Raw genomic sequence first — 24,827 nt, forward strand, 5'->3', positions numbered from 1 at the left:
GACACAGCACTTCTAAAAATGCATGTGCATGCACCAAATGACAAAATTCTAAAATGTGAAATATGATAAAAATGTCAAGACACTAAAGAAGAAACAGACAAACCCACAAGTATAGCTGAAGATTTCAGTATCTCAACAATTATGAGAACAACCAGATGGGAAATCAGAAAGGATAAAGTAGTAATTACCATCAATCAACAGATCTAATTGACAAAGTATACTCTGCCCAACAACAGAATATCCATCTTTTCAAGTGCCCACAAAGGGTATATAACCACCTCCAGGTCAGGAAACAAACCTTAACCTTTGAAGAACTGAAATCAAGTGTGTTGTCTTTCTTTGTACAAAGTAATAACAATGGAATCAAACTAGAAATCATTAACAGAAAGCTATTAGGAAAATCTTCAAACATTTGGAAACTAATCAAAATAATCCATGAGTCAAAGAGGAAGTCAAGTGAAATTTTTAAAAGATAATTGAATGAAAACAAAAAAACATATCAAACTTTGTAGGACACAGCTTAAACACTGCTGAGAAGCAAATTTACAACAGTTAAGCATCAGATTAGAAAAGGAAGTGACTCAAATCAATAATCTAAGGTCCCATCTCAAGAGATGGAAAAGGAATAACAAAATAAACTCAAAGAAAGCAGAGGAAATAATAGAGTGGAATTAAATAAAATAGACTATAGAAAAATAAAGAAAAATTATAAAACCCAAAGTTGATTCTCTGGAAAAAAAAATCAACAAAGTTGATAAACCTTTAATTAGACTGTCAAAGAAAAAATGAGAAGAGTCAAAATTACTAAAACCAGGAATAAAAGAAGGAACATTAATACAGAAATAAAAGGGATCATAAAAAAATACTATGAACACTATGCCAAAAAATTGCATAACCTAGATGAAATGGACAAATTCCTAAAAACACAAACTAGCAAAACTGACTCAAGAAAAAATACAAAATCTGAAAAGACTAATGAAAAGAGAATAGTCAAAATCATCCCATCTAAAGATTTTACTTCTAGACATATACCCAACAGAAACAGTTACTATTATCAATCAAAAGACATACAAGAATATTCATAGCAGCTTTTTATCTGGAAATGACACAAATGTCCATCATAGTAGACTAAAAGAAAAAAAATGGTATATTTATACAATGGAATACTAAACAGAAATGAAAAAAGAAAATTACTGTAAAATGGAACAAAATGAAAGAAGTCAGACACAAAAGAATACTTATTGTATTATATCATTTATATAAGGTTCGAAAACAGGAAAACTACTTTATGATGACAGAAGATACAACAGTGTTTACTATTAAAGAGGGGCATAAGTGAGTTTTCTGGAGTGCTATATCTTAATCTGGTTGTTATAAGGGTATATAAATATATAAAATTATAAAATTTCAAGCCATTACATTTGAGATTTGGCAGTCAGTTTACTGTATGTAAGTCATACCTAACTTAAACACATTATAGTTTATTCATAATTTCTAAGAGTTTGAGAAAGTCGTTTCTAAAAGTAAATTCCTGGTTTACTCTGCAATCAAGAGAATCATTAAAGCAAATATATTAAATTTTCCAATTGTTAATCAGTTATACAGATTATTAGTTCATATTTTTTCCCCACAATGCACTTTATTGAATACCTTGAAATCTCATATATATTTGGTAGAACAGGATACAAGGGCTCTATTTGGAAATACAGCAATACAGATGTGTCTTAAGAACTTTTCAGATTAAAAAAAATAACAAAATTTCTGAAGAGCTGTGTAAATATGCCTGCAAATTCTTTGTCACACCACCTCATCAAGAGATGAACTTTATGCCCATCTCCCCCACTTGGAACTGTGCTGCCCCATGGTAGAAATGGTGCTGTGCCAGTTTTTTGCCTCTTGAAATGCAATCCTCAGGATCCAGCTTTCAGTAAAGAAGCCCAAAAAAGTCACATGGAGAGAGCAACTAAGGTGAGAGAAGTCTCAGCGTTTCCGCTAACCTCATCAAGGTGCCAGACATATGAGTTATATCATCTTAGAAATTCCACTCAGTCACTATCTGATGGCAGCTACATAAGAAACTCTCCCCTATTGAAAGAGATCAAGAGAACTACTCAATTAACCCAGAAATATGGAAGATTATTAAGTGCCTATTGTATTAAGACATTATATTTTGAGTGATTTAACAAAATAAGAATTAACAAAGGTAATGAAAAGTTTACTTAATCATATCTCAAACTTTGTACTTTGAGAGTCATTTTCTCACTAGTAAAGCTGCCTTCGAATTTCTTAGAATGCTTTGAATGTCTTTGATATACTTTTTATAGATACACATGTGTATGATATCTATGTACTTAGAGAAGAAAAATGGTTTCTGGATTGGCAGAATTAAACATGATTATTCTCTTTGACAAAATATTTGGATTAAAAATTTATCCAACAGGGCTGGGGATGTGGCTCAAGCGGTAGCGCGCTCGCCTGGCATGCGTGCGGCCCGGGTTCGATCCTCAGCACCACATACAAACAAAGATGTTGTGTCCACCGAAAACTAAAAAAAAAAATAAATATTAAAAATTCTCTCTCTCTCCCTCCCTCCCTCTCTCACTCTATCTTTATAAAAAAAAAATTTAAAAAAAATTTATCCAACAGAAGCAATGTCTTTAAGGTTATACAGACTATCCAGAGTACACACTCTTAAAATATTAGGAGGATATTCTGAGACCAGTCTTCTTTATAAGGTTTTAATATCAAGCTATAAAAACATTAGAAATATGTCTACTATCTCCAAAATTAGTTTTATCACTATCTCTAAAGCCAAATACATTACTTTAGGATTACATGTTATAGTCCTATTCCCAAAACACAGATATTCAAGCATTCACTGTGTTTAATTGAGAATTAGATAAGAAATTATATAAACCAAACACTAATTAATAATTTTCAGACATTTAAATACATGTCTTCTTATTAAATTTTAAGAAGGGTGCAATTAAAATTACCATGCAAGCCTCCATTAAGGCAGTGTGCATCTCATCTGTTTTGTGCTCTTGATCTGCACCAGCTTCAAGTAGAAAGCGAACCATATCCAAATGGCCTTTAAAAAAAATTTTTAAGAATTGACTATCAATTGAATATGTAAGTATTAAAATAAAGCATCTTTTTCTTTCAGATGTCTACATACAATTCATGACAATTTATTTTGAATTCAATAAATAATAACAATTCTACAAAGCAAAACTCAAAAACAATAAGCAGGCTCTCATCAAGGTCCTATTATCTAGATTTTAAAGACTAAATTGGTCCAAATTCTAGTTAAGTAATACAATAATGATTATTTCTTAATTTAATCTCTATAAAATTACTTATCAAATCAAAACAATGCAATCAAATAGAAAGCCAGGTAAAGTATCTCTGGATCACATTTTCTAAGAAAAAAAAAACAGCTTTAAAATAACCATAAACTCACTGTGGCAATAAGCAGGCAAAGAAAAATCCCTTTAAAATAATTCCAATCTTCTTGAAACATTTAATATATAAAAAGCCTTAGTAGTGAGTAAGAAAAAGACAAACACTCCAATAGAAAAATAGGTGAAGTATATGAAATGGTAATTTAAAAAACAAATACAAATGAATATTAAAAATGATGAAAAAGATATTAAACCTTCCTATTAAAGAAATAAACACTAAAATGAGACACCACTTTTTAACTATCAAAATGGCAAATATTAAAAAGAATAATACCCAGTGTTGGTGAGGGTGTAGGGTGGGATAAAGGGCACTCTCAAACACTGCTGGTGGGAGTGTAAATTGGTTCAACCTTTCTAGAAGGCAATTTGGCAATATGTATCAAAAGCCTTAAAAATGTCCATACCCTTTGACCCAGCAATTCCACTTCCAGGAATTTATCCTAAGGAAATAATCAGAGATTAGGCAAAAATGTCTGTACAAGAATGTTATCACAGTGTTTTTAATAATAGTGAAAAACTGGGAACAATTCAAGTGTCCAACAATAGGCAATTATGGTGTATCCATTTGATGTCTTTGGCAGAAACTGCTAGTAACCTATCCAATATCCATTGTCTTATTCTTTCTTAATAACATAACTCTGATTTTATCTGGGTGACAACATGCTTAAATACTGAAAATCAACATTTTCCAGCCTCTCTTGTAGCAATGTGTAGCCAATGAGATGAAAGTGGGAGTTATAAGGCAAAAACTTCTTGAAAGATTCCTTAAAGGAAGCTTACTAAATTGGCATGGCACTCCCTGTTTTGCCCTTACCTTTTTCAGCCTTCCTAGAAAATGAATTGTTGGGACCCTAACTAATATCTTGGCTTATAAGTAACTTTGAGGACAGAATTCATATACTCGGATGATAGAAAAATAAAATTCTATCATGATGACAAATAAACCACCATATTAGCTGCAGAGAACATACTCTTAGACTTCTCTTTTGTTCAAATCATTTGAGTTAGTAATATATGCAACTAAGCTACTCACATAATTCTATGTGATCATCAATAGTTATATTGCAAGAACATTTGTTGAGACGAGAATATGTTTATGATATACTGTTAAATAAAATAAGCAGTCTATAAAATAGTGTTAGTGTATGATTATTTTAATATATATATATGTATATGTGCTTCTTTATAAACATACTTAAAAACATACTGGAAGTACACTGCTAAAATATTGTTTACAAGCTTCTTTACCTTTAGATGGTGACATTATATGTCATTTAAAAATTCCTGTGTGCTTTAACATATTTTTCAGGTTTTCTGTATCAAGTATGTATTAATATTTTTATGTGTGTATTATTTTTAAATAAAGGTGGGGAAAAACAATATTAAACAAAAGTTATTAAGTAATGGAAACCATCTCAGTCTGTACTAAGTGATTTGGTTGACTTCATAGCTAATTAAATAAATTTAAATTAAAATAAAAGAAACATACACTGGGAAACTATACTACAGAAAATACAGGCTAAAAATGGGCTTTCTATATAATCTCGTATAAACTACATAATCTTATAGCACAGATAAAACAAAGTTAACTCAAATACTCAATACTTGCTACTCAAAGTTGTCAAAAAAATTATAACTATTCATACATATATATAGAGTACCTTTGTAGCATGCAAGTGTAAGAGCACTTTCTTTGAATTCATTAGAATGAGTGTTGATGCCTGCACCATGATCTAGAAGGACTCTTGCAACTTCCACATGACCTGCACTGGCCGCTTCCATTAAAGGGGTATGTCCATTTTCATTATGATCTTCTATATTCGCACCTTCATTAAGTAGCACTTTCACAATGTCAACAAATCCTCCAGCACAGGCATAAGTTAGTGCAGTATTTCCTAATGAAGAACAAAGAGAAATATGAAACTGAAACAGAATATAATTATAGTCAGTTATAGTTCTTTAATTCCCTTACATAAAACACTACAACTACCATCTCAAGTTCTTTTGTTATTGTTGTTGTCACTAATTACAGAATTATCTTAATTTTCTCCTAATTAAAAGATGCTCTTAATGGTCCAATACTGCTGGGAGTGGTGGTGCATGCCTGTAATCCCAGTGACTTGGGAGGCTGAGGCAGGAGGATCACAAGTTCAAAGGCAGACTCAGCAACTTGGCAAGACTGTGTCTCAAAATAAAACATAAAAAAGGGCTGAGGATGTGGCTTGGTGATTAAGTGTCCCTGGGTTCAATCCTTGATACAAAGTAAAATAAAGGAAAAAAAAAATGCCCCTGTCTCAAAAGTCTGGGGATATAGTTCTAATAGAGCACTCCTGGGTTCAATCCCCAGTATCACCAAGGGCTGGGGGGTGTCAGTACAAAAGACCATGTATTATAAGTGTCTGGGCAATATAAAATGCCTAGAAAAGATAAATCTGTAGTTAGAAAATAGACAAGTGGTGGCTAAGTCTGAAATTATTGAAATGGGCATAGGACTCTTTTGTGATGATAAAAAATATTCTAGAATTATATTAGATTATATTGATGATGGAACAACTCTTGAAATCTAACAATCATTATTGTACCCTTATACAAGTGAATTTTATCTCAATAAAGCTGTCGAGTTTTGTTTGTTAGGTTTATGCTTTTCCAAAGAAGAAACAGCTACATTTGTACTGGACTTGAAAAAATGAGTAGGATTCCTAAAGGAAAGAAAGGATATCTAATATCAAAGAAACTGGAAGTAAAAGCAAGTGACTAGAATGATTAACATATACCCCAACAGAGCTGAAGTGCAGAGCTATGGTTTTAAAACCTGACCTCTCCCTAGAGGACTGCTTTGGAGTCTGGAAGGAACACGAACCTATATTTTTAACAATTTCCCTAAGTGATTCTAACATGCAGGCAGTAGGCACAGTTTGTTGGACAAAACGAACGAATGAATTAAAAACTGAGCCTGATTATAAATTTACTGGTGAGAAGATGAAGTAATTTCCTTCTGAAATCTTCTACTTTTCCAATGAAGTACGAGTAAAAGCCATCAATGGAAATGGGAAGGAGTACATGGTCGAGGAGAGTATTCCATTGAGCATCTGGAGGTGTAGAGAGGAGTCTATCAAGAAGTGTATGCCTGGGCTGGGGATATAGCTCAGTTGGTAGAGTGCTTACCTCTCATGCATAAGGCCCTGGTTTCAATCCCTAGCACCACAAACAAGTGTATGCTTGCCAGACACAGTACCACACACCTATAATCTCAACGGCTCAGGATGCTGAGGCAGGAAGATCGCGGTAAAAAAGCCAGCCTCAGCAACTTAGTGAGGCCCTAAGCAACTATTTAGAGACTTTGTCTCTAAATAAAACAGAAAAACAGGGCTGGGGATGTGGCTCAGTGGTTAAGCACTCCTGGGTTTAATCCCCATTACAAAAATTTTAAAAAACAATTTTTATAAAGTGTATGCTTACTGTCTGCTTCATGACACCCGTTCCTTCTATACAGTATACCCCTTTTGAGCTTTAAAAAAAAAAAAAGTAAACTTGACCTCAAGAAAGTCTTTTTCTCTCAAATGCAGCACCTCCTTTTTAAAAAACTAAAGATACAGGAACAATCCAGTGCTTTTCCAACTGTTTCAAATAACTTCAGAGTCCCTATCCCCTCCCAGTTCCTCAGAAACCATGAAAGAAGACAGGCAAGGCCAGAGATCAGGAATTACATATGTACCTACAATATTTGAGTTTTTAAAAAAATATATTTTTAGTTATAAATGGATACGATACCTTTATTTATTTGTTTTTTATGTAGTGCTGAAGATCGAATCCAGTGCTTGACATGTGCTAAGCAAGCTCTTTACCACTGAGCCACAACCCCATTCCCCCCTCATCTATACTTACTTTATTTTATAAAAAAATATTTACATATATTTTTTTAGTTGTAGTTGGACACAATACCTTTATTTTATGTATTTTATATGTGGTGCTGATAATCAAACGCAGGGACTCGCACGCACTAGGCGAGCGCTCTACCACTGAGCCATACCCCCAGCCCTATAACTACTTTAGATCTCTTTTTTAATCTGTGTACTATTGTATCTGTGTTTCAATATACTATTTGGTTGCATATTTCTCAAAGGAGTATGTACCTAGCATGACATTGATAACCGGAATCAAAATCTTTATTTTATCATCTTAATTTTAAATCTTTTGCTGTGGTTCAGCAATCAATGAATGCCCCCACTGCAAAAAACAAAAATGATGTTCTAGCAACACAATAGAATATTACACAAACCTTGCAAATATTTATAAAGAACTTTAAAAAAAAAAAAGCGAAGTCAAACAAATTGCACATAGGGTTATGATTTCAACTATGCATCTTTTTACATTAAAAATATTGAATGGAACATGGCAATAGTGGTATTTCTGTGTCACAAAGATTGTGAGAATACTCCTTGATCTTTTTTACTTTCCCACATTTCTCAAATTTTTTTGACAGTTACTGGGAATTGAACCCAGGATCTCACACACACTTGACAAGTGCTCTACCACTGACCTATATCCCAGCTCTTTCTATTTTATTTGGGGGCAGGGTTTTGCTAAATTGCCCAGGCTGGCCTTGAACTCGTAATCCTCCTGCCTTAGCTTCCTAAGTAGCTGGGGTTACAGGCCTGTGCCACCATATCTAGCTTCAATGTTTCTATAATGAGCATATGTTACTTTTATAATCAGATAAAAAAATTAAGTAAGTAAATTTAGTAGTTTACCAATACTGTCTAAAATGTATTTTCTTTATGTAAATGTGAGATTTTTCCAAATTAAATTAATACAAGGAGTCATTTTCAAGGGTTCAACCACAGTATTTGTCAAGCTAATCAGCTGAACTAAATGGCAGGCAAAACAGTCCACTTTCCTAAGACTAACATTCTCATTACATATAAAAATGGAAAAAATATAGGGAAACATCAGGTAGTAGTAATGATGGTGGTAGTAGTAGGAGCAGCAGTATCAATAGCAATAATGGTTTTTTTTAGTCATTTACATTATTGTCATAGCACTGAAGCACTTAATATTCTATTGAAAAACTGTTACTGTAAAATTATGTTGTTGTACATTTATTTCTTGGTATTGTCTCTTTATTTGGTAAACTAAGTGAAAATAGATTATAATAGATATATTATCTTCAACCAGCCAAGTGCAGAATAGCAAATAAGAATGAACAAATACATTTTCATCAAATTAAATAAAATACTAAAAAATATTAGGCAAGCTTTAAATAAGTCTGTATCACTCTTCAATAACAAATGTATATCTCCTAAAACTGAATTTTTAAAACTTTCTTTGTGTTAAAAGAATTGCAGAAGAACAAAAATACATTCAAATATTTCAACTTTTCAAATACTTTAAATGTCATCTTGAAAAGTTGCTTTCAACACTTCTTTATCAAAAATATTCTACTGCAAGTTTCCTCAGCACAAGTAACCCATCAGTCTCATAAAATATTCTAATGTATTACTCACAATTACTATTTTTCTTTCATTATATAACTTAGAAAAACTCGACACCTTCTTTCTATGCATATTTATTTCTTAATGTTTTTTAACTTCTTTATCTTTACAGATTTATTCATAAGACAATTCATTGTTTTAGGTATATTTTCCTCCTAATAATTATCTTTAACCTACATTTACTACATGACTTAGCAAGGTATATATCCCCATCTGCATAACTTCTCCCAAAAAAACCCACTTTTTATTTTTTAGTTATAGTTAGACACAATACCTTTATTTTATTTATTTATTTTTATGTGGTGCTGAGGATCGAACCCAGTGCCCTTGCACATGCTAGGCAAGCGCTCTACCACTGAGCCACAACCCAAGCCCCAGGAAACACTTTTTTAAAAGACTATGACTCAAGGAAACTCATTACCAAATCTACATCTACAGCTCAAGACATACGACAAAGGCTGGTCATAGCTATGAGTCTGTGACACGTCAATAACTAAGAGTAGTCCTTACTAGGGTAGCTTTTATGATACACAAGAATATCTTACCAGAAAATGTATTCAGCACAATTCACATGAAAAACCCTACCAGGTAAACATTCTCATGTTAATCTATAACCTAAAATCAAGAAAGTTGTATTTAAATGAGATAAGGAATTACAGGAGATACACTTCATAATTTTGCCTCCTTATGGCATTACATATCATTGTGGCAAAAAAAAAGAAACTGCAGCAGAAAAACCATTAATATTAACCAAATAAATTATATTTGTTTTAAAGACTTTAGAAGATATCAAATTAATTTATATTTTCTTCAGAGATTCTACAGAAAAGCTAAGATATTTTTTCTATACAGTTTATATTGGGTTTCCCCAGGAATCAAACTTGTATCTCTCAGGTTATAATTACTTGTTATCAATTTATATACCAATGAACATTATCATTCTCTGCATACCTGTTGCAGACTGGGAGTTGACATCTGCATCATGAAGGAGTAATAATTTCACAATATCTAAATAACCTCCACTGGAAGCTGCCATCAAGGGAGTTATGTCTCCTTTATTCCCTCGATCTTCAACATTAGCATGCATAGCTAGCAATACCTTTAAAACAAAAGAACATACACAGAAAGAAATTATCAATTCTTACTATTAATAGTATTTCTAGAGAACATTGAATTGGGGAAGATATTTTAGAGGGATGAGGAAAAATCAAAAGTAATCACTTTTGAGGAAAACACACAAATTTTTACTTTTCATAATGCCAGGTCAGATGCTATATCTTATAATACCATAATATATTAATCTTTAAATAAAGTAAGATCCCATTAGCCATCCTATTATAAAATGTGACTGTTACGGTCAAAGAAGTTGTGTTATAAAGCCAGGTGCAACTCTAATCCCAGAGGCTCGGGAGGCTGAGGCCAGAGGATCATAAGTTTTTCAAAGCCAGGCTCAGCAACTTAGCTAAGAGGCCCTAAGTAACTCAGCAAGACCTGCCTCTAAATAAATAAAAAGGGGTGGTGGGGGGGGGGGGGCTGGGTTATGGCTCAGTGGTAGAGCGCTCACCTAGCACATGCGAGGCCCTGGGTTCGATCCTCAACACCACATAAAAATACATAAATAAAATAAAGGTATTGTGTCTAACTACAAGTAAAAAATAAATATTAAAAAAAAAAAGGCTGGGGGGGTGGGGATATAGCTCAGGTGGTAGAATGCTTGCCTCACATGCACAAGGCCCTGAGTTCAATCCCTGGCACCACAAAAGAAGGGGCGGTGCTGGGATTATGGCTTAGTGGTTAAGGGCCCCTGGATTCAATCCCCAGTACCACTACCCGCCCCACCCAAAAAAATGTTGTGTCATGTTTCAGGTTATCTAACAAGACAGCAGTAAAACTACACTCACTAGATACAAATTAACTGATAAAAATATGACTTTCCCAATATTGCTCTAACACTAAAGGAAAAACACTAAAAGAATTGGGATAATCTGAATGCAATGGAAATAAAGCACTTCTTCCTATTTTATCTGCATATTGTTTCTAAAGAAAAGTTTAAAATATAATTATTATTTCTATCAGTTTCTTATTCATTAGAACTAGTTTTGAGAAAGTGGTAGAAAAATGAACAATGCTCATTGCATGTACAGGCAATAAAATGAATTGTGAAAATTTATATTTTGCCTATTGCCAAAAAGGGAAAAGGGAAGGAGAGAACCTGGCCTTGAATTATAATAAAAATAAATAAAACATCAAAACCTTTCTACAATTTTAATTACTAAAGATTATTTCTGCTTACTTGTGCTAATTCATAATACCCTGCTGAACAAGCCAAACACAGCAGGCTTTCTCCTTCTTCTGTATGTTCATTTACACTTCTGCCTTCATCTAGCAATTTGCGAACCGCATTCACATCTCCATCTGAACAAGCTTCTGCTAGACTGCGACTGAAAACAAAACCATTCAACAATTACCTGACACAAGAAGACTGAGGATCCTATAATAAATTACATCAAATATAGAGTCACACATACAAAAATGTTACTACAGAAAGAGAAAAATTATATTGTAGGAACATCTTATTTGCTGAGCATCCTGTCTGCAACTCTAATTATTCACATCAACGAAGCCAAAAAATAAATTTGAAAATAACAATAATGTTATCATTCAAAATTTTCTAATATAATACAATAGATTTTAAATAAAATCTTTTGAAGTATTAGATGCTTCAAATAATTTCCATTTACAATCTTATTTGGTAACAGTGAAGGTGAAAATCTAAGAAAATAATTTTACTATAAAATGACTAACCACATCAGTGAATCCTAAATTTTATTGTGCATAAAATCACCCACATTTCTTATTAAAATGTAGATTCTACAGGAGAAGGGAAGAAGGGAGAACTACTAGAGAATGACTGGGGGAAAAAAACTGTAGATTCTGGTGGTATGGTGGTAAATTCCTGTAATCCCCCCACTCGGGAAGCTGAGGTAAGAGGATCACGAGTTCGAGGCCATCCTTAGCAACTTAGTAGAACCCTGTCTCAAGATAAAAAATAAGAAGAAAGGAGGGGTTCAGCTCCATAGTGCCCAGGTAGAGTACCCCTGGTAAATTCAATCCCTAGTACCACAAAAAGGAAAAAAAAATGCAGATTCTGATTTAGTAATCTGGGGTAGGGTCCAAGAGTCTGTGTTTCTATATACATACATATATATATATATTTTTTTAAGTTGTCAATGTGCCTTTATTTTATTTATTTATATGTGTTGCTGAGGATTAAACACAGTGCCTCACACATGCTAGGCAACTGCTCTATCACTGACCTATATAACTCCAGCCCCAAGATATTGTATGTTTTTTATAGTTGTAGATGGACAACATGCCTTTATTTGTTTAGTATTTTTTTTTAATGCGGTGCCGAGGATCAAACCCAGTGCCTCACACATGCTAGGCAAGTGCTCTGCCACTGAGCTACATCCCCAGCAACAAGATACTGTATTTTTAACAAGCTCTGATGTGATGCTCATGCAATATCTGAGTAGTAAGCAACTAGACTACTACATTAGTAACCCATTTCATTTATTACTTCTCTAGCAGCCAGTTTAGAGTTCACTACTATAACCTCTAGAATAAGTAACTTAGAAGTAGAAACCTGGTTTTTGGTTTGCATTTCTTTTTTCTTTGTACCAGGGATTGAACCCAGGGGCATTTAACTATTGAGCCACAACCCCAGACTTTTTTTATTTTTATTTTTTTTTTGAGACAGGGCCTCATTAAGTTGAACTTGGATTTCTTATATACTCTAGTATATATTCCACATGAATGCTCAATGAATAGGAGTTGGATGCAAGAATAAAAAGATCAATTTTATATCTACATAATATACATACATTTATATACTCACTTAAAATGTAATATCCATTCTAATATCCATTTGCTAATGTTTATAAATTCTTCCAAAAGATATATTTAACCAAAATTGGTAAAATCCAAGGATGTCTAATAAACAGCATTAAACACGTACGTGTCCACTTGTCCTGCATTGTGGCTGTTTTCTGCTCTCATCCGTGTCAGTGCAGCAGCAGCTTCATCCAAAGCACAACTAACCGAGGATGTCAATCTCCGGAGTACCTCAGGATCTGCAAAAGCTTTACCATCAGCAGTTGACAACTTGCCAATTCCTTCGTGACCGTCAATCAGGTAGTACAGGGGAAGAAAAGGCATAAAAGTACAAATTGTAATTACATTTCAAAACATCATTTTCTAGGGCAAAGAAAGGACACAGCCCCTATAGATATGGCTAATTGTCAAAGACAAGGTTGATAATTTCAATTCTGCCACTAATGTCAAGACTAAGGCATAACCACCCAAATTTTAGTGCTTCCATCTTCACAATGCACTTATTAATTTATCTTCTACCTAACTCCAAATAAAACTTAACAGGATGCTCAATGTTTCAAGTAAATAAGATTTAGAAGTTCACAGTCATACCATAAATCTCTGGTATAGGGTATATGTCTATGGTATTTTTGGTATTAATGAAGGAGATATTTTGTATAGTATGATCCTGCCTTTTATTTTCCTACAGAGAATTAAACCCAAAGGCACTTTACCACTAACATCCTCATTTTTTTTTTTTTTTGAGATAGGATCTCCCTAAGTTGCAGAAGCTAGCCTCCTATCCAGCCTCCTGAGTAGTTGGGATTATTACAGATGTATAGTCCCACACTTGACCTCTTTTTTTTTTTTTAATTATGTATGCTTAAACATCTACATGTAGTTATATTACCACAGGGGAAAAGCAAGGAAGTATATATACACCCTTGATAGACAATGAAGGTCTATCTACTTAGTACAGTTCATACTGCTTTAGCTATATTATAATAGGTGTGTATTTAAAATTTAAGTTTTTACCTCTTTTTTTTGGGGGGGGGGGGTAACCAGGGATTTAGTCTAGGGGTACTTAACCACTGAGCTACATCCCTAGCCTGTTGTTTATTTTTTATTTTTATTTATTTATTTTTTGTGGTGCTGGGGATTGAACCCAGGGACCTGTGCATGCAAGGGAAACACTCTACCAACTGAACTATATCCCCAGCCCTTAAAATTGAAGGTTTTAATGTTCTTTTTTTTAAATATTTTATTTTTAGTTGTAGTTGTACACAACACCTTTTATTTTATTTTTATGTGGTGCTGAGGATCGAACCCAGGGCCTCGCATGTGCTAGGCAAGCACTCTACCACTGAGCCACAACCCCAGCCCTTAATGTTCTTTAAAAAAAGAAAAAAAAAAAAAAAAAACAACGAATTTATTTAGCACTTCATAAATGCTTACATATAAAAATATTCAACAGTAGGGATGGGATTGTAGCTCTGCGGTGGAGCACCTGCCTAGCATGTGTGAGGCACTGGGTACCACATATAAATAAATAAATTAAAAATAAAGATCCATTGACAACTAATATATATATATATATATATATATATATATAAATAATAGTATCTGGAGTAAAGATAGATCAAAATATGCATGTGATTAAAATTCTTCTTGACATGGTCTCAATTTTTTCTAAGAACCTCAATGTTAAAGAAAAGAGTATTCTCAGCTCTGCTTTAAGTTAAATTGGTGACAAGAATTTTTTCATGGGCTATGGATCTAGGAGGTAGAGGACTTGACTAGCATGTGCAAGGCCCTGGTTATTCAATTCCCCAATATCACAAAAACAAACAAACCAACAAAATCCAGCTATCTTCCTTAAGAAAGGTTGGTAATGTTTACCATGATCTCATAACTAAAAACACAAAAATAATTCTATAAATTCCACTAGAATGCTATAGGCTCTACACAATGTTCAAAAAGCAAATTAAAATATTCGCTGCACACACACACAAAAATGTTCACTAAACAACTGTCTTAAAGGCTGGGGTTATGTAGCTCAGTGATACAGCATTTGCCTAGCTTGAGTGGAAGCCCTGGATTTAATTTCCAACACCACACACACACACACACACACACACACAAACACACGAAAAAAAGAAAAAAAATTTAAATACTGTCTTGCATAGGTCTTAGAAAAAGGCACACTATTTTTAAATATATTTGACAGTTTCTTTGGACACAACATCATATCCATCAATGTCAAGAGTTTAAATTGTTAAAATATACAAAAATTTAAAATTTAATCTTTTCTGATACTTCCTGAAAGATAACTATTATTTTCAAGGTTTATTTTCTCTTTCATAATATAGGTTATAAAAACAAGTCACTCTAAGATATATCTCGCTATTTATACCAGTCATACTATAAACCAAAGAAAAAGGGAGAAAGAATGCTTAATGAACCCCAAAAACTCTGAATGAGAATCATGAGGTACACATTAGAAAAAGATATGAGTTTAAAATTCTTAACTGGGGAGATCACAGAATAGTTCTCACAACAGTTCTGTAGCCTAAACCAGAAAGTAATATATACTACCAACCATAAACAAATTTGGGCTTGGCAAGGAACAGAAAATTAGTCCTTATGAGACCTGGAGAAGAGAAACACCTTTCATATTTCTCTCTTATCTAAGCAAAACAAGCGTAACTAGGAGATTCACAAGAGATCCAGACTAGGAGGGAAATCCAACATAATCCATCTTTACATTTTGTTTCTTTTTAATTATCAGTCTTTGCTGGATACTTAAGTATTTTATTCCATCTAATCTTAAGTTTCTATCAGTTTAAAAGACACAAAGACCAAAAGTTAATCTGCTACAAATTATATTATATGCTTTTATGCCACTATGCTTTTCCATAACAGGAGAGTTTAAAGAGTTTCAAGATATTGAGTAAATATTTTCCTAATGCAATGTCTGTTTCTAAGAACAATATAAAAATGCTAATTTCCTTCATGTTTTACTTTTCCCCTAGTCCTTAACTGACAAAATACAAATTTTTCTTATTATTTTAAGGGCTGCTATGATCTTTCTGAATGTTTCTTTAATGTTTATTAAAGTGTTCACTCATAAGCTGAATGAAATTTTCTATACATTTTTAAACCTTGAGTATTCCTCATCTTAACAGCATTAATATAGGATAAGGTAAAAATATGGCACCCTAATAAGCTTCTATGAACTTTTTTTTAATGTTATAAATTATTCATCTAGATGAAATTCTTATGTGTGTATAATGTGCATGCATAAATGCATTAAACAAATAAAAGGAATGCTATACAAAGTGAACATATTGCAAAAAGGTCATATTCAGAGATTATAAAAATTTTTGCATTTAGGAGTGATAAAAGGTTTTCGTTAAAATGCCATGAAAACTTTGTATAGCAAATAACGAGCAGATTCTACAATATAAAATAATATGTACTATTTTGAGAAGGTATGTTTTTATCACAAATTTTTCTTTTATGATACTTCAGAACAAATAATTGACATAGCTTGACATGTTTTAGTACAAGTTTATGTTCTTTTTTTATTTAAATGTCTTTTATGTAGGAACTAGGATTGTAGCTCAGTGGTAGAGCAACTGCCTAGCACGTGTGAGGCACTAGGTTCGATCCTCAGCACCACATAAAAATAAATAAATAAAGGTATTGTGTCCGTTTACAAATAAAAAAATTTTTAAAGATGTCTATTAAATAAAAAAGAGCTATTTTTAATTAAGTTATGCACTGATTAAAATGAATAAGTAGGCCAGACACGGTGGTGCATGACTGTAATCTCAGCAGCTGGGGAAGCTGAGACAGGAAGATCGTGAATTCAAAGCCAGCCTCAGCAACTTATTGAGACACTAAGCAACTCAGTGAGGCACTGAGGTGTGCCCCTAGGTTCAAGCCCTAGTACCAAATTAAAAAAAAAAACAACTACAGTTGAGTCACTCATTGCCTTCAGCCAAGAATTTTTTTTTTAATATTTACCTTCTAGATACCCTAGCCCCAGCCAAGAATTTTTTAAAATATGAAATGTGAACATTTTCTTTAGGAAATAAAAAATAAATTTTACAGTGATTGCATATTTTGTATGTTACATAATTTGAGGATAATCTTGTGTAACTTTATAGAGAGATCTAGACTTTATAAAGAGATTAAAATAAATAAAGCAATCAAAAAGAAAAGAAAGTACCTGCTGCTTCAAGCAATGCTTCTAGTCGTGCCTGTGTCTCTGGATCCACAGTGCGTAAGTCTGCTCCTTCTGCAGTACTCGACAAGAAGATCTCTGATGTTGTTTTAAGCACTGGGTTATCCAAGTCTTCTTGGTCCAAAATAAATGATTCGACCTATTGAACATGCAAAATCCAAAAAACAATTATCAATATGATTAGAACAACTGTAAAGTAATAATATGTCTTCTTTGGCTGGGGATGTGGCTCAAGCGGTAGCGCACTCGCCTGGAATGCACGCGGCGCTGGGTTCGGTCCTCAGCACCACATACAAATAAAGATGTTGTGTCCGCCGAAAACTAAAAAAAAAAGAAATATTAAAAAAAAATTCTCTTTCTCTAAAAAAACAAATAATAATAATATGTCTTCTTATATAATCAGTACTTTTAGAAACATGGGGCTATATGGTCACAGACTTTGAGGACACATTCTATCAAGTAATCTTCAAACATAACAGGTAAACCCAGACATACTAGATTAAAGTTTCCTGGAGAGCACTCTATCTTCTATGCCTAAGCAATACTTTTACTGAAATAAATACATGAACATAACCCCTAGGAAGATGTATACTGTATACAGCACTAGAGAGTTGCTTTTTTTAAAAAAACTGATAGCACAGATAGGTCATTAAGGTATAGTTTTCCTCTCTACTAAATAATTTATCCAATTTCTAACCCCGAAATAAAAGTCTTAAAAACACACTACCAAACACCTGGAGTCCTATAGATAGAAAAACTCCATGAGTTTAGAAACAACACCTATTTGTTCACTGTTCTATCCTCTGGGACTAAGAGTACCTGGTACATAGCAGGTATTCAATACATACTTGCTGAAATGAATGAATCATATAAGCAAAAAAAAAAAAAAAAATCAACATACAAAATTAAGTTAATTCCAAGTGAATTTTATTATGTACAACCTCCCTGGTAAGCAGTTTGAAAATTTGTTAACAAAATATGTTTTAAAACTCATGTCCTTGCTGGGCACTGTAATTCCAGCAACTCAGGAGGCTGAGGCAGGAGGACAGCAAATTCAAGGCCAACTTTAGCAACCTGGCCAGACCCTCAGCAACTTAGTAAGACACAGTCTCAAAATAAACTAAAAAGGATTGGGAAGGATGTAACTCCATAGTAAAGCATCCCTGCATTCAATCTCCAGTACCAAAAAAAAAAAAAAAAAAAAAGTACAAACTCATGCCATTTGACTAAGTAATTCCATTTTAAGGAATCCATTCTTTAAAAAATTATCTGAGGTGCTGGGGTTGTTGTAGCTCAGTGGTACAGTGCTTGCCTAGCACACATGAGGCACTGGGTTGGATCTTCAGCAACACATAAAAATAAATAAATAAAATAAAGGTATTGTGTCCATCTATAACTTAAAAAAAAAAAAGAAGGACTACTAAATTTTTACTAATTGGTGGGGGAATGCATATAACAGGGATTAAACTCGGGGGCACTCAACCACTGAGCCACATTCCCAGCCCTGTTTTGTATTTAGAGACAGGGTCTCACTGAGTTGCTTAGCACCTCACTGCTGTGGAGGCTGGCTTTGAACACATGATATTCCTGCCTTAGCCCACCCCCGCCACCCAAGACACTGGGATTACAGGTGTGCACCACTGCACTCAGCCTGTACTTCTGCTATAAAAAAAAAAAAAAAGAAATCTGAGGGCTGGGGTTATAGCTCAGTGGTAGAGTGCTTGCCTGGCATGTGTGAGGCACTGGGTTCAATCCTCAGCACCACATAAAAATAAATTTAAAAAAAGTTACTGTGTCCATCTACAACAACAACTAAAATTATCTGAAAGCCAGACAAAACTTAATGAGCACAGATGTTCACTGTAACAATAATTAAAATTCCAAAAATGAGAAAAATAACTACAATAAAGAATTTGCTAGATATATTTTGTACATTCACACGAGGAATGATTTTGTACCCATTAAAAACAATGTTTTTAAGCAGATCATAGTGGTGCACATCTATAATCCCAGTTACTTGGCAGGCTAAGGCAGGACAATTGCAAATTGTCCACTTTCAGTAATTTACTAAGACCCTGTCTCAAAATAAAAAATAAGGGGTTGGGGATTGTAGTTCAGCGATGGAGTGCTTGCCTAGTACGTGCAAGGCACTGGGTTCAATCCTCAGCACCACATAAAAATAAATAAATAAAAGTACTGTGTTCATCTACAACTAAAAAGTATTTTTAAAAACTTTACAAAAATTAAAAAAATAAAAGGGATGGGGATATAGCAAATTTGGATTCAATCTTTAGTATCACCACAAAAAAAAAAAAAAACAGATTTTGAAAACATATTAAATGGCACAGGAAAATATTAATAAAATTAACTGAAATCCGGCCGGAGATCCAGAGGAGAGACCCGCCCACCCCACCATACCGTGGCCAAGAGATCCGGAGGAGAACCACCCCATACTGGGGTTCCTTATTCAAAAAAGTGTGGCTCCACAGCCCAACATCAGAGTACATATAGGCTTGAGGATGCCACTGCCACAAAACTGAGATATGGCTGCTTCTATCAAGTGACAACAATAAGGACCTGGTAAGGCATCACCAAGGTCCCTGTGGGCCTGGCTGCACCAGAGGATTCTCTCTACTAGGGGTGCTAAATGTTATCCTGTCTTGCAAGGGTTGCCTATCTCATTTCTCCTATTAACAGCCAACTTCTAATGATTACCCTCACACTTGTCATATAATTTAATACCTTCATATTCTCATATCCTACCTCATAAACACCTCAGCCAACCCCCCAGTACCCCCTTCTACCATTAGAAACTGTAAACCATTATGCAAACCTATTGACTATATGGTAGAAGTTAACCAAACTCATCATTTCTGATTATAGTGACAAAACTAAATGTAAAAATGGAAGCTTAATGATATATGGCTGCACGTTGGGTACATTGAGTGCTGTAAGATTGATCTCTCCCTTAAAAGTGAGGTATTGGGGGACTGGGGTTGTGGCTCAGCAGTAGAGTGCTCACCTAGCAAGTGTGGGGCCCTGGGTTTGATCCTCAACACCACATAAAAAATAGATAAATAAAACAAAACTACTGTGTCTAACTACAACTAAAACAATTTTTTTTTTTAAAGTGAGGTATTGTAATCTATAGGGACACTATAAGACAATAGGGCAGAAGCTGTAATACCTCTGACCCACACTGCAAGAGAGGAAGACACATAGACATCATGTAAAAACAAGGGAGGAAAGTGCCCCAAACAAACCAAGATACTACAACAATAGAATCCATAGAGAGTACAGCAGGTGAAATGTCAGAGGAGTTCAGAATATACATAACTAAAATGATCTGGGAATTAAAGAACAACCTAAGTGAGCAGATACAGGCAAAAATGGATCACTCCAACAAAGACATAAGAGAACAAATACAGGTGACCATGATCACCCCAACAAAGAGAAAAGAGCAAAGACAGATTGCAAGAGATCACTTCAAGAAACAGAGATACTGGGGGCAGGAGGGGCGGCAGAACAGAAACCCTTGAAATGAAAGAAACAATAAGCCAATTAAAAACCTCAGTAGAGCGCATCACCAACAGACTAGATGACATGGAAGTCAGGATCTCAAACAATGAAGACAAAATAAACACTCTTGAAAAAACAGTTGACCTTTATTGTGAAGATGGTAAGAAACCATGAACATTATGGGATACCACCAAATGACCGAATGACCAAATTTAAGATTTACTGGGATAGAGGAAGATTCAGATATTCAAACCAAAGGAAAGCACAATCTCTTCAATGAAATAATATTTGAAAATTTCCCAAGCGTGAAGAATGAAAAGGAACATCAAATACAAGAAGCTTACAGGACACCAAATGTACAAAATTATAACAGATCTACACCAAGACACATTATAATGAAAATGCCAAGCATACAGAATAAAGATAGAATTTTAAAAGCCACAAGCAAGAAAAATCAGATTACCTACAAGGGAAGACCAATTTAGATCTCAGATTTTTCAACCCAAACTCTCAAAGCCAGGAGATCCTGGAACAACATACCAAGCTCTAAAAGATAATGGATGCCAACCAAGAACCTTATATCCAGCAAAATTAAGCTTCAAATTTGATGATGAAATAAAAACCTTCCATGATAAACAAAAGCTAAAAGAATTTATAGCAAGGAAGTCTGCACTACAGAACATTCTTGGCAAAATATTCCACAAGGAGGAAATGAAAAACAATGAAAATGTGCAAACTACAATAAAGGAAAAGCCAACCAAAGGAGAAACTAAGTCAAGCTAAATACCAAAAATTACAGGTAATACAATTCATATATCTTTCAACCATTTTCAATAAATTTTACACATAAAAATTTTAACTACAATATCATCTAATTTTTCAGGTTTTTGTTTATTTTGTATTTTTTGTTTTCCATTTCTCTTCACAAAATTACACAAATATTTTCTTTAAAAGTTTTAGCATTTTATACATTATATTTTAATATATAATTAATCTGGTATGTGTACATATATTACCTGTGATATGAGATGAGGTATATTTTACTTTCTTATAATTATAAAAAACCATTATTCAAGATTCAAGGGTGAAAAAATCAAGGGTAAAAATTTTTTAATAAGGTGTTTATAAAGGTAAGGGCAAGGTTGAGGGAAACCAACAAATTTTATGAAACACCTTTCCTTCCATAGACTTGGAGAGGTAGGAGGTGAAAGAAGAGAGAGCCATTATGAAAAACTTGTAGGAGAAGGTGAACTAACTGAAGTTATTCCTACCAAAAGCAAGAAGAAACCAACTCACAGTCTAATAGAGTCTTATAGGGAAGAATAAAGTACCTCACACTACTCTTGTATATTCTAAGTTCATCTCTTTGGTGTCCCTTTCTGATGGAACTCAACAAGAAACCACATGACAAGGGGACTTATCCTGCAGCCTACAGCATATGTCTCACCAAAAGGTGAAAGATGGAGAAAAAATCCAATATGGCAGCCATTGGTTACGTGAGGCTACCGAGTATTTGAAATGTGTCTACTCTGAATTGAGGTGTGCTATGTGTTAAATAAACATTAGGTTCCAAAGAATTACTAGGACAAACAAAATGAACATGAAATGTCTTACAAACAATTATTTTCTGTGCAAATTATGTTGGTAATCCATTGGGTTAAATGAAAATATATTAAAATTAATTTCTCTATTTGTTTAAAAAAAAGAAGAAAAAGAGAACACAGTAACATATTCTGTATCTTGACTGTAGTACTATACATCCATATTTATGTTGTCATTTTTTATATTGTGTTGTCAAAATCCATATAACTATAAAACAAAATAGGGCAAATTGTACAATACAAAAATTATATCTCAACAAATATAACTTTAAAAAGAAATCTAGTTCGTGAAGTGTTTTAACAGTATTGGGCACATACTAACCACCTGATAAATAATAGCTATTGTTATAACTGATTAAAACAACCAGCATCACACTGTTTCATAGTGGGGTAGGAAAGGGGAGCATGGGAGCATAGGGCAAAGGGGTAGGAGGGGAAGGGAGGGGCATGGGGTTAGAAATGATGGAATGAGATGGACATCATTATCCAAAGTACATGTATGAAGACAAGAAGGGTGTGAATATACTTTGAATACAACCAGAGATATGAAAGATTGTGTTCTATATGTGTAATATGAATTGTATGCATTCTGCTGTCATATGTAACAAATCAGAATTAAAAAATTTAAAAGTAAATTAAAAAATAAAAAATTAACTGAAATCCACAAAATATTATGATCCTTATTTTGCTAAAAGGACATGTGTGCATGCATGTAAATTTGAACATATGCATATTCACGTTTACACTCCTAAATACAGGTCTGTATACCTATATGTCTATAATATGTGAATAGCATAGCCAGGTAGGTTAACATATTTATAAACACATTTTAAAAAAAGAAACAGAAAGACTAAGTACTTCTTCCAGGACACAGCTAATAAATGGCAAAATCAGATTTCAAACCCAGACCATATGGGTAGAGAGTCCCATGTGGTTAAGTGCTGTTAACCATCCCATGTGGTTAAGTGCTGTTAACCACTGGGATATTCTATTCCACACATTTTACAAAAGACCATGATATTTGGAATTCATTATTTGAGATATTTGGCTAGTTGATTGTGGGAAGCCATTCTCGCACATGATTGGGCACCTCCCTGATTGGGTGTGAGGCGGCTGGCCAAACTGTGTCGGAGCTATCCCCACCCTCTCCAGGTGCGAGAGCCTGTCCATGTGGGGGTGTGACTGACCACTGACCCTGAGACCAATCACTGACCCTGACCTTGGAATGCTGCCCCCCTTGACCTTCATTGGATGGAATTTTCCCCTGAATTTCTTGTTCCCCAATAAAAGGCCACTCCCTGGCATTCTCTCTCTCTCTCTCTCTCTCTCTCTCTCTCTCTCTCTCTCTCTCTCTCTCCTGCTAGTCCTGAGTAAGCCTTGCTGCCCCACCGAGCGAGAGGGAGGGCCGTCTCGGACCTGGTCAAAGAAAAAGGTAATTGAGTCTTGTGTGTTTATTTCGATCTCACTAGTTAACTTCTATGCTATGAACCTCTTGTATGAAACCAGCATGCTGGTCGCACGGTGGAGTTGATAATCTATTTTTGCATTGGACATTAAATAGATACCCTAATAAACACAGTAAAGTTAAAATAATTTAGATATATTTCATTAGTAGTGATGCACTAAGTCATGTAAAATACTGCAACACACTTTAACATTTAATTATATTCAAAGATAATATCCTAGTCCATGCCAATAGATATATTAGATAATCAGCTGTCGATGGCCTTGAAAGGCACCTGCTTATACTAAGAGCTTATTTGCAAAGCTGAGAAATTATATTTGCACCAGTTGGGAACATAAATAAAACCATCATTCTAGTGGGAACATTCTAGAATGTTTCTTATGAAAGATAGTTACATATTAACATTTCTATTTTATAAATAATATATGTTCATAAAACATTTTAAAAATCCAAGTTAAGGAATTTCAGTCCTCTCTTTCATTTTCCCAATATTTGCTAAAGGTTTATTATATACAAAGCACCATGAGAATATAAAAGAAATAAAGGCTTCAATTATTATAAAAGGCTTCAAAGAAAAACACATGGTACAACTATATGCATTAAGGAGCAAGAAATCACTTCCAGCTCTAGTAGGGTTTGAAGGATGCATATAATTTTTATAGATGATTAGGCATAAGGGTGGAGGAGGGCAGGAGAGTAAATGTGTTTCAGTTAGAGGAAAGGAGTGAAATAAAAAATGAGAAGATGAATTTGAAAAGTGATGAATGATCTAGTCTCAAAAAAATGTAAGGTTCTTCATGCACTGCTTGTAGAAACATAAATGGTGCAGTCGCTATAGAAGACAGTTCAAAAGTTAAACATAAAATTAACATATCACCAGTTATTCCACTCTTAGATACAAACCTAAGAGAACGGAAAACACAATATTCATACAAAAACTTATACACAAATGTTCACAGCTACATTATTTATAATAGCCAATAAGTGGGGGGGGACCCCAAATGTCCATCAGCAGATAAATGGGTAAACAAAATATGGTATATCCATACACTGGAATATTATTTTTAAAAGACTTAAATACTGGGCTGGGGATGTGGCTCAAGTGGTAGAGCGCTCGCCTGGCATGCGTGCGGCCCGGGTTCGATCCTCAGCACCACATACAAA

The 24,827-nt window shown here is 34.0% G+C and overlaps 1 protein-coding gene across 5 annotated transcripts in view; it reads right to left on the minus strand.

Moving 5' to 3' along the window:
• Ankhd1 (ankyrin repeat and KH domain containing 1) overlaps positions 1-24,827 on the minus strand; it is a 132,039-nt gene that overhangs the window by 76,505 nt on the left and 30,707 nt on the right. For all 5 annotated transcript variants that reach the window (XM_071612308.1, XM_027927955.3, XM_027927954.3 and 2 more), the window contains exons 2-7: positions 17,064-17,217; positions 12,975-13,131; positions 11,250-11,397; positions 9,908-10,055; positions 5,126-5,359; positions 2,997-3,091 (exon numbers count right to left, since the gene is read on the minus strand). In XM_071612308.1, coding sequence (XP_071468409.1) covers positions 2,997-3,091; positions 5,126-5,359; positions 9,908-10,055; positions 11,250-11,397; positions 12,975-13,131; positions 17,064-17,217 — 936 coding nt within the window. The remainder of the gene's footprint in view (positions 1-2,996; positions 3,092-5,125; positions 5,360-9,907; positions 10,056-11,249; positions 11,398-12,974; positions 13,132-17,063; positions 17,218-24,827) is intronic.

This window comes from Marmota flaviventris, chromosome 5, assembly GCF_047511675.1.
Source record: "Marmota flaviventris isolate mMarFla1 chromosome 5, mMarFla1.hap1, whole genome shotgun sequence".
NCBI classification, from domain to species: Eukaryota; Metazoa; Chordata; class Mammalia; order Rodentia; family Sciuridae; genus Marmota; species Marmota flaviventris.